This window comes from Rhagoletis zephyria, unplaced genomic scaffold (genome assembly GCF_001687245.7).
Source record: "Rhagoletis zephyria isolate East Lansing unplaced genomic scaffold, Rhagoletis_zephyria_1.1 Rzeph_scaffold_04454, whole genome shotgun sequence".
Classification (NCBI taxonomy): Eukaryota; Metazoa; Arthropoda; class Insecta; order Diptera; family Tephritidae; genus Rhagoletis; species Rhagoletis zephyria.
This window is the reverse complement of record NW_016161537.1, coordinates 20829-32685: the sequence shown is the minus strand read 5'-3', so window position 1 is coordinate 32685 and position 11857 is coordinate 20829. Positions and strand designations below refer to the sequence as shown.

At 38.1% G+C, this 11857-nt stretch overlaps 1 protein-coding gene across 1 annotated transcript; it reads left to right on the top strand.

Moving 5' to 3' along the window:
• Positions 1-4980: 4980 nt before the first annotated feature.
• Positions 4981-10791, top strand: Ir31a (Ionotropic receptor 31a; the record flags this gene model as incomplete). Its single annotated transcript, XM_017626134.1, is given in 2 exon segments — positions 4981-5355; positions 9931-10791. Coding segments are annotated over 2 exon segments (1236 nt in total), but the record flags the coding sequence as incomplete, so codon positions are not given.
• Positions 10792-11857: the final 1066 nt, after the last annotated feature.

Genomic DNA, 11857 nt, shown 5'->3' with positions numbered 1-11857 from the left:
CTCAATAGAAAGTTTCACAGGTAAAAATGATTCCTAAACCAGGAAAAAGTCCAGACAAAGTTGAGTCGTACCGCCCAATCAGTTTGCTACCGATCGCCTCTAAAATTCTGGTAACGCTTTTTCTAAAAAGATTGATGCCAGTAATATAACAAAAAAAGATTATCCCTTATCACCAATTCGGTTTCAGAAAACAACACAGCACAATCGAACAAGTTCAAGGGCCTTTAAACTGCATTCACACTGTATTCAAACACAAAAAGTATTGTATAGCTGCATTCCTCGATATATCTCAAGCTTTCAATCGAGTATGTCATGACGGCTTACTTTAAAAAATAAAGAGTCCCTCCCGATCAACTACTATATCTTTATAAAGTCCTCTCTCAAAGAAAGCAAGGCGAGGAGCAGTCTGAACTCTACGAAGGTTCAGCTGGAGTACCTCAAGGCCGTATGATGGGTCTCATCTTTACCTGCTATTCACATATGATTTACCACCGCCCGAAAGAGCAATTGCAAATCAAGCTCAAATTCGAAAAGCTACAATTACAACAGACAGTCGTACTCGACTCTTACCCCTGCTCTCAGAGAGCACTTTTCAATAAACCGACATATGCAAGCAGTGGAACCACATTTCTCACTCATTAAGAACCGCCGCCGAAGAAGTAGTCAGATTTCAGCGAGCCCGAAAGAACAACTGGTACGGTCAGGAAGCTGCAGAGAAAAACGATGCCGCCTACAGGGCCACGCTGCGACCGGGTGCAACGCGCGCTATATGGGACCGCTATAGGGATATGAAAAGGGAAGCGCGACGTATTTGCCGCAATAAGAAGAGAGAGGCTGAAGTACGTCAGTGCGAAGAGCTTGAAATGCTGGCCGACAGAAAAAATGCCCGGAAATTTTACCAGAGAGTTAGGCGACTTACGGAAGGTTTCAAGACCAGGGCGTACTCCTGTAAGAACAACAATGGTGACCTAGTAACCGATGTCCAGAGCATAACTAAATTATGGAGGGAACACTTTTGCGCCCTACTAAATGGTAGCAGCATGGAAAGTTGTGGAGACGAAGAACCCGAGCCTGCAGGAGAGGATGACGGAGTCGACGTTCCACCGCCTGACTATGACGAGGTACGAGTAGCAATAACGCGGCTGAAAAACAACAAAGTTGCTGGAACTGACAGCCTGCCAGCTGAGCTACTCAAGTACGGCGGCGAGGAGTTGATAAGGTGCATGCATCAACTCTTGTGCAGAATATGGTCAGATGAACGCATGCCCGACGACTGGAATTTAAGTGTGCTGTGCCCAATCCACAAGAAAGGAGACCCCACCATCCGCGCCAACTACCGCGGGATCAGCCTTTTAAGCATAGATTACAAGGTCTTATCGAGCGTATTGTGTGAAAGATTGAAGTCCACCGTCAATGAACTGATTGGGCCTTATCCGTGTGGCTCTAGACCTGGAAGATCCAGCATAGAGCAGGTATTCACAATACCCCAAATCTTGAAAAAGACCCTACGAAAAGACGAGGAAAGGATCTAAAGTCATTACCTATTTGTCGACTTTAAAGACGCTTTCGACAGAACTAAAAAGAGTTACCTGTACGCCGCTATGTCTGAATTTGGCATCCTCTCTAAACTCACACGGCTGCGTAAAATGACGTTGAGCAATACCACCAGCTCCCTCAGAAATGGGAAAGACCTATCCGAGCCGTTCGCCACCAAACGGAATTCAGACAGGGCGACTCCCTTCCATGTGACTTCTTTAATCTGATGTTGAAGAAGATAATAAGAGCTGCAGAATTGAACCGCTTATGCCGATGACATCGACATCATCGGTGACAAACACCACGAAGTCTGTTCTGCCTTTTCCAAGTTGGATAAGAAGAAAAGCGAATGGGTGTGGTGGTAAACAAGGACAAGGCGAAGTATCTCTTGTCATCAAACAAACAGTTAGCACATTCGCGCCTCGGCAACCACGTCATTGTTGACAGTTACAATTTCGAGAAAGTAGAGAACTTTGTTTACTTGCTACTTTGGACTGAGTAGGCAATTCAGGATTAAAGTCCTCTCTCCTCGTACGAAAACCACACTCTATAAGAGTCATCATGCCCGTGCTGGTATATGGCGCAGAAGCATGGACAATGACAACATCCGATGAGGCGGCTCTTGGAGTATTCGAGAGAAAGATTTTTCGATGGAACGCTGAGCTGTATGAGCTTTACAACGACATGGACATTATGCAGCGAATGAAAATACAGCGGCTCCGCTGGCTTGGCCATTTGATTCGAATGGACAGCGAGGATTCAGCTCTGATAGTATTCAACTCGGAACCCACTGGTGGTAGCAGAGTAAGTGGGAGGCCTCCACTGCGATGGAAAGATCAGGTGTAGAAGGACTTTGCTTCACTTGGCGTTTTCAATTGCGGTCAGTTGGTAGAGAACTGGCGTGCTTTGCTGAACTCGGCCAAAATCGCTGAGGCTTTTACAGAGCCAAATAAGAAGAAGAACAAGGAGGAGCAGTTGTTGGCACATTTGCAGACGATACTGCAATTCTCACAATGGACACCCTTCTACAACTCTCTTCGCTTAAACTCCAAAATGGCCGAAACAAAAACACAATGGCTGAAAGATTATTAGAAAAGATTGAGCCAAATGGGAAAAAAGTTTCCCTTAAACGTAAAACATTCCCGCCCGTAAAACTCAATAACGTGGGTTTTCCACAGCGTGATGCGACAACATACTTAGGCATGCCCCTCCACTGCAAGCTTACGTGGAAAACTTAAACGCAAAGCACTGAAAATGAAGCTCAAAAATTTACATAGGCTACTGAACCCGAAATCTCAAGTCTCACTCGAGAGTATGCTCTTACTATATTCATCTGTTTTAAAACCAGAATGGACATACGAAGTACAATTATGGGGCTCTGCAGCAACCTCCAATATAGAAATATTCCAAAGATTCCAATCAAAAGCCCTTAGAGTGATTGTGAACGCTCCGCTCTATGTCACAAACAACCAAATACATCGTGACTTTAAAATCTCTACTGTTCCTTCCAAAATTAAAAATCACACCTTTGCGCACCAACAAAAAATGCATAATCACCCAAGTCCTTTTATTTCTACACTCACTTCACATACAATATCATTCCAGCGACATAAAAGAAAATCAATATTAGATCTCTAATAAGTAGGGCAAACAAAAATATGCCGTAAAAACATGATTTTAATCGCGTAAAATATGCACGATAAAATAAGAAATGTGCATCAAATATGCACGAACGAAACGTGCTTAAAATATGCATTAAAAAAAAGCGTGTGTAACACCGTACACATGATAGAAGTGAAACTTCTTAAAAAAGGTGTGAGTACCAGGTACCTACTCACGATATTTTATGTAAAAACATATGTTTACGGATCGGCAAACCATTAGGCGATTGATTACATACATAGGTTCGGTTAGAAATCAAACAATAATTTCATTTCATCTTCATTTTCCGGTAACACCACCTTATACATATGAATTCGCGCTTCTACCATCCATAGGACCGGGTTGTAATGGAAGTAATTGTATGTTTAACAAATAAATGAAAATGTTTATAATGTAACCAATAGATCCTTACGAATTCGCCATTACCAAGCCACTAAGTAACGTACGCATTTTTTTTGCAAAATGCATTTATTTAAGTTGAAAGAAGACAAGTTCCTTTGTTCGGCATTTATTCTTACTCGCTTTCTATCTACCAAGACGAATTCATATATTCTTATCACGAAATCATATATTCATGTGGTAGCAAGAGTTTAAAAACATAAAATTACCTTATACATTAAAAGCATCAGTATCAAGTGTATGCGTAGTCCAATTCACGAAATCATTTCATCGATCTGAGTAAAAACNTTTTTTTTGCAAAATGCATTTATTTAAGTTGAAAGAAGACAAGTTCCTTTGTTCGGCATTTATTCTTACTCGCTTTCTATCTACCAAGACGAATTCATATATTCTTATCACGAAATCATATATTCATGTGGTAGCAAGAGTTTAAAAACATAAAATTACCTTATACATTAAAAGCATCAGTATCAAGTGTATGCGTAGTCCAATTCACGAAATCATTTCATCGATCTGAGTAAAAACTAAGTGCATAAACTTGACATAATGCAAGCCGAAAGCGTTGGTTCAAATCAATCCGCAATCAATTTGGCCGTTTTGCCCACAAACATTGCAACTTTGCGGGCAATCTCATTTCTACAATTTCATAGTTTCGGCTTACACTTATAAAATTCAACGAAAGCACGTACCTATTTCGGCTGAGTTATCCATTTTCGGTTATTTAGTGTCCAAAATAAACGCAAATTAAATGAGTTTGTGCAACATGGCCATTAATGTAGCGATAAGTTGTACAACTTGTCAGAAAATCAAAATTTTTTGATCTTTCAATCAACCAAGACATAAATTCATTCAACAGGCCCACAAACGGTGCAATCTAGAGCAAAACAACACCAAGTTGAACCAACGGGCGCTACGTTTATGGCTTTCTTTAAGAAACATCGGGCGAAAATTTCAACTGCTCCTGTAACACTACCTTATATAAGTTGGCCTTGCTATCAGCCTCACATATGTTCATCAGAGTGTACCAACGAAGGACGAGTTAATACAAGGATATAGCGAGAGCACAAAACTACTCTAGAAAATTACACGCACAATGACAAACATGAACAAATGTACAACCAACACATAATTTTTGACAATCAGTACAGTTCGCATTTATATCAACGAGCAGCTTATTTGATTTTTTTCGTTTGTACTACATATGTGCATATATACATGTACACAAACATATGTACATACACAAATATATGTACATACATACAAATATATATTTAACCATTCAAACATATGTACATACATGAAAGCTTGCTGTGCATAAGTATATACATATGCCCATCAGTACATCAACGAAACCCAATACAGCTTCTGGCGAAAGAACTGTCAATGAATACACCTAGCAATCTAACACTTCCTGCTAGGAAAGCACTAGCCCGTAAACACACGCTAGAGATGTGGCAGAAGAAATGGGACGAATCGTCCAACGGACGCTGGACACAACGACTAATACCAAACATCGAAAAATGGATCTCCCGCCCGCACGACGAAGTTAACTTCCATTTAACCCAGATGCTCACCGGCCACGGCTGCTTTAGATCGTACCTGAAACGCTTCAAACACGAAGAGCTTGACCATTGCGAAGCGTGTGGTGATGGCGTTATCGAAGACGTCGAACATGTTTTGTTTCACTGCCCGAGATTCGATCTGGATAGAAACCACATTCGCTCTGTATTTGAAGAACACCCCACACCTAAAAACATGGTAGTTCACATGATAGAATCCGTTGGAAAATGGGAAGCGGTGAATAATGCAGTCACGCACATTTTGACCCATCTGAGAAGAGATGAGCAGCGTCGAAATGGACGACACATAACTACGCCCACATGAAATATCTACCACCAGGCGCGATATTTGGTCGAGGCACTAGCTGCTGAGGCATGAAGATAAGCAGAGGCGTTACATAATAGACGGACGNTATTAAAATTGCATAAAAATTCGTATTTTTTGCATAAAATCTGTGGAAATTATTAAAAAGTGGATAACTGCATTAAAAATCAATAAATGTGAGCGTTTTAACTATAAAATATGACGAAATTTTAAAAAGTCTCTGTGTGCACGCACAAAACACATTTCAGGAAAAGANACGGACGAAACATGGCGGGCGGGGACGCATGGACCCGACAAGGGTGGTTGCTTTTTCGAAGACAAAGGACGGCTCCAAGTTGATGCAACTTTCAACGGACTGCATCAGGACTGCAACGAACGTAAAGCTTCGTGCTCAACCCACCTCCCGACGAAATACTTGACGGTGGTACCGGGAGGGGAACGGTACATGACGGTAGGAGGTTTAGTTTGGGTTAAAGTCTCACACTGACGGGGTTAGGCTTTCGATGCTTCCTCCTCGTAAAAAAAAAAAAAACATCAACGAAGCCCGTTTGCTTCATCATAAATATATCCATACAAACATATGTACACATGTACGAATGAATCACGGTGGAGAGAATACAGAAGGTGGCGCCGATCGCAACACCGCTAATCGGATCTCAGTGAATTTGACAGAATCAGCTGTTTTGCTGACGTCACAGTCGAGATGATAGCAATAGTGATGTGCCGAGTCAATACTTTTAAGTTTCCAATTCTCTCGATACTCGGTACCGAAACATTTAAATTTCGAATAAAAGCGCACACAGGCCAAAGATATGGAGAAACGGCTCAGGGGAGACTCGCCTATCAAAACCCAATGTAGGAGCCAATAGAGCTTTTAATACTGATTCAAATGAAAGATGTATATATGTCAGTTCGAGGCCATAACGCAGAGAAACTCTTACTTGTTTGAAGCGTTTTTGTTCCAGCTGAATCGGACGATATCATTTTTATAGGCCTAGGGGCAGATTCTATAACCAGTTAGCGTCAATTTTTGAATCGGTATCGGTTTTGTTGACGCATGATATGAAATATTTGTACGCCAAGAAGTGCGATATCGATCCGAAAGTTATCGCTAACTGGTTAGATGGGTTCCGAGTATTGGGTACCGACAATTCAGCACATCACTAATCGCCCTTATTCTCGCCGCTCTCAGTTGTCAACTCTACGATGACGTCAGGCCAAAATTAGGCTATCTGCACACTTTTCGTCCAATCATAGCTGCGTTATGGTCTCGACGAGCATATGCATTTCAAAGGAGATCTGCACACTTTTCGTTATCGGCAAATCGTAGAAGATGCAGAAACGGATAAGTACGGCACTGTCATTTGCTAATCGGTGTGCGCGCATTGTTTGTTTACATTTTATGGGGAAAAATTAGTGACAAAGTTAATATTTGTATTAAAATTGCATAAAAATTCGTATTTTTTGCATAAAATCTGTGGAAATTATTAAAAAGTGGATAACTGCATTAAAAATCAATAAATGTGAGCGTTTTAACTATAAAATATGACGAAATTTTAAAAAGTCTCTGTGTGCACGCACAAAACACATTTCAGGAAAAGAAAAGAAGAGATATTACTGAAAAATTATGTCTAGAATTGTTGCAGCACAGTCTATATTTTAAAAATTGCAGGTTTTTGCAAATATTTCGCGAAAATATCAACCAGAAACACAGAAAATAACTGCTCCAAGTGAATTTTTAGACGCCAAATGAGTTAAAATATCACGGCCGAGTGTGCGAAAGTGTAGTCGTCATGTAATCGTTGCATCATGATTGTGACGAAGAAGCAACTTTGATTGGACGACCAATGTGCAGAAAGCCTAACTCTCACGAATTCTGCTACAATCGGCGCAATTTTGTATTCTATCATTCTTGCGAATGAATGNCGCAGAGAAACTCTTACTTGTTTGAAGCGTTTTTGTTCCAGCTGAATCGGACGATATCATTTTTATAGGCCTAGGGGCAGATTCTATAACCAGTTAGCGTCAATTTTTGAATCGGTATCGGTTTTGTTGACGCATGATATGAAATATTTGTACGCCAAGAAGTGCGATATCGATCCGAAAGTTATCGCTAACTGGTTAGATGGGTTCCGAGTATTGGGTACCGACAATTCAGCACATCACTAATCGCCCTTATTCTCGCCGCTCTCAGTTGTCAACTCTACGATGACGTCAGGCCAAAATTAGGCTATCTGCACACTTTTCGTCCAATCATAGCTGCGTTATGGTCTCGACGAGCATATGCATTTCAAAGGAGATCTGCACACTTTTCGTTATCGGCAAATCGTAGAAGATGCAGAAACGGATAAGTACGGCACTGTCATTTGCTAATCGGTGTGCGCGCATTGTTTGTTTACATTTTATGGGGAAAAATTAGTGACAAAGTTAATATTTGTATTAAAATTGCATAAAAATTCGTATTTTTTGCATAAAATCTGTGGAAATTATTAAAAAGTGGATAACTGCATTAAAAATCAATAAATGTGAGCGTTTTAACTATAAAATATGACGAAATTTTAAAAAGTCTCTGTGTGCACGCACAAAACACATTTCAGGAAAAGAAAAGAAGAGATATTACTGAAAAATTATGTCTAGAATTGTTGCAGCACAGTCTATATTTTAAAAATTGCAGGTTTTTGCAAATATTTCGCGAAAATATCAACCAGAAACACAGAAAATAACTGCTCCAAGTGAATTTTTAGACGCCAAATGAGTTAAAATATCACGGCCGAGTGTGCGAAAGTGTAGTCGTCATGTAATCGTTGCATCATGATTGTGACGAAGAAGCAACTTTGATTGGACGACCAATGTGCAGAAAGCCTAACTCTCACGAATTCTGCTACAATCGGCGCAATTTTGTATTCTATCATTCTTGCGAATGAATGTAGTTACGCGAAGCACGCTTGCATCATTTATACATATATTGCTTGGTAGCGGCAGAGCTGAAATGCGCAATGAGTTCGTTCATACATACATATATATGTATACATACATACGTGCATTCAAACGTATACATATGTAGGTACTCGTACCCGTCATGCGTCGCTTTATTTCTTTTTTCCCCTTCCCTATACTACCTACATCTTCCTTCTCACTCATGTAACGTTTTCAGCTTTAAAAATTTCGCTCTCCATTTTTGCGATACCGCCGCCTAAGAAGTTTCACTTCAATAAATAGCTCAATTTTTCTTATGTAAAAATCTATTGGATTTTATTCAGAAATGTACAAAAACACTGGTAAAAGTAAAATATTACACATTCAGAGCGTATTTACTTACATATGTATAGAAATAAAAATGCAAATTTAACTTAAATATTTTTGTTGCAATAAATAACAAAATATTCGGATACATTTTAAAAAAGAAATGATTGCCTGTTATCGCGGAAGATATTCTGAAACATGGGGAAGGCACGAACTTAAACGCAGAAATTTCAGTCACTATATATTTTTCACTCGGATGAATTGAATTATCGGATTCAATCTGGCCTACAATACTTTTTAATACATCAAAGCCGTGTTTTTTGCTAAAAACTGATTTTAGCTAATTGCTACCAGTTAAAACTTGTACAGCGTTTAATTTTTCTTCAGCTCTCTTAATAAAAATTTTTAATTCAACATTCTTTATAACCCCGCATAAGAGCTCGCAATGTTGTCCTCAGAAATTTCTTAAAAGTGGAGGAAAAAGTGGCAATTTTATCTGGATGCAACTCTGATTTCCACTTGCTTATTTTTGCTAATAGCGAAATACACCACACAAGCCTCACAGTGGTCAAAAATTTACCATCCAGAGTACGTTTCTATTAATTAACATAGGCCCTACAATTAAAAAAAGTGATTTTTTTTTGAATATGCACTAAATTTAGCATTTATTTCTAAAAAATTAAAAAAATGCATTCATTACGAAACATGCCGAAATATGCTCTAACAAATATGGCTAAAACGCTTATATCTTTACAATTACCATTTCCTTTTTATGTATTTTGTGATAAAGTATAAAAAGACATGCTCGAGCATATTTTTGGTGGCCCTACTAATAACATTGAATAGCTGGGAATAGCATATGGTTGCGAAACTGGGTGTACTCCATACATGATTATTTTCTTATTTAGTATTTAAGTCTCTAGTATTATGATTATTTTTTTATTTAGTGTTTCAGATTCAAGTATTGCTTATTGTTAAAAAAACAAAGCGCAATAAAATAAATGAGTTACAAAAAAGTAACAATTATGCGCACCAAATAGATTTTACTGTCACTTTATCTAAATTTAAATTAAATTTATTTACTGTTTTTAATTAGAAATAGTCTATAGGTATAACTTGTAGACTGAATAAACAAATAAATAAATAGTAATAAACCGAATTAAATATTGTTTGTAATAGTTTTGTTTTCTTATTTATTCCGCACAGATTGACATAGATAATGTAACAAGCACCGCTGAAGTAAGTGTACTACTATCCGAACCTGCAAAGCATATAGGTATTTCCGCTTTTACAAAATATTATTTCGAGCTCGTTCAAATTTTAAAAGAGTACATCAACTTCACCATCGAATTTCGTGTTGCAAGGGGCTGGGCAGGACATTTGAATAATACAACGTTTAGGCTTGGATTTCTAGGCATTATGGCTCGGAATGAAGCTGACATAGGGGCAACAGGAGTATTTAATCGAATTAATCGCTTCGCGGAGTTTGACATTATACACCAAGGCTGGAAATTTGAAACTGCATTTTTATATCGCTTTGTACCGACCTTAAGTATCCACGTCGACGCTCAAAGCTTTCTGTTACCATTTCAAAGACATGTTTGGATTGTTTTGGCATGGTCTATCATAACAATAACCTTAATATTTTGGCTTTTAGATAGCATAAAAATACGACAGAAAAAAAGAAAACATTTACTACACAAACAATTTTGGCAACAGTTTGATTTGGATTCATTATATACTCGGCGTAAAATAAAATTATTTAAGTACCAAATTCAAAAAAAAACATAGCCAAGGGATCACACCAGCTTAATGAATATGCTATTAATTTTGATTGCCGCGTTTTCTCAGCAGGGTATGAATCCAATATCAAGATGGCAACCAATAAGAATACTACTTTTTTCAGTATTCGTTTTTTCCGTTTTGGTTTATAACTATTATACTTCCTCAGTCGTTACTGGATTGTTATCCTCTTCTGTCCAAGGGCCGGATAACATAGAAGAAATTATTTCCAGCTCGCTTAAATTATCTTTTGAAGATATTGGCTACTATAAAATTCTGTTTAAGGTAAGTTTTTTTTCAATACTTAAAGGCTGGTGAGTACCTCCCAAAAACGCAAAAGCCTCATATCGTCAACATCAGTGTAAAATGCACTTTTTATATGTTCGGCTAGTATTCTATCAGATACCCGGCATACCAAAATTGAAAGCCATATCCTAAAAACAGGAAAGTACTTTGTGGATACATATCGTTGCTGCGCCAACAAAAACAGTTGTGTGTTTTTTTTTATAACTTTTCAGGAGAGCAAAAAATGATTCCTGGTGCCAATAGGCAATATTTTGCAAATGTCGTATAAAAAAAAAATTATATTAAAAATATGTTATTGATTTATAAAAAAATAAAAATGCGTGTGTAACACCGTACACTTTATAGAAGTGAAACTTCTTAAAAAAGGCGTGAGTACCAGGTACCTACTAACGAAATTGGATGTGTAAACATATGTTTACGGTTCGGCAAACCATTAGGCGATTGAGTAACATACATAGGTTTGGTCAGAAATCAAACAATAATTTCATTTCATCTTATTCATTTTCAGATATACATATAATTTATTTATTCATTTTCCTGTAACACCACCTTATATGAATTCGCGCTTCTAGCATCCACAGGACCGGGTTGTAATGGAAGTAATTGTATGTTTAACAAATAAATGAAAATGTTTATAATGTAACCAATAGATCCTTACGAATTCGCCATTACCAAGGCACTAAGTAACGTACGCACTTTTGTTTGCAAAATGCATTTATTTAAGTTGAAAGAAGACAAATTCCTTTGTTCGGCATTTATCTTACTCGCTTTCTATGTTCCAAGGCGAATTCATATATTCTTATCACGAATTCATATATTCATGTGGTAGCAAGAGTATAAAAACATAAAATTACCTTATAAATTAAAAGCATAAGTATCACATGTATGCGTAGCCCAATTCACGAAATCATTTCATCGGTCTGAGTAAAAACCAAGGAATGAAACCGAAACCCAAACCGAAACCGTAACCGTTTAAAACCGTTTCGTTTTTCAAAACCGAAACCGAAACCGTACCCGTTATCTTGACCTGAAAAGGAACGATACC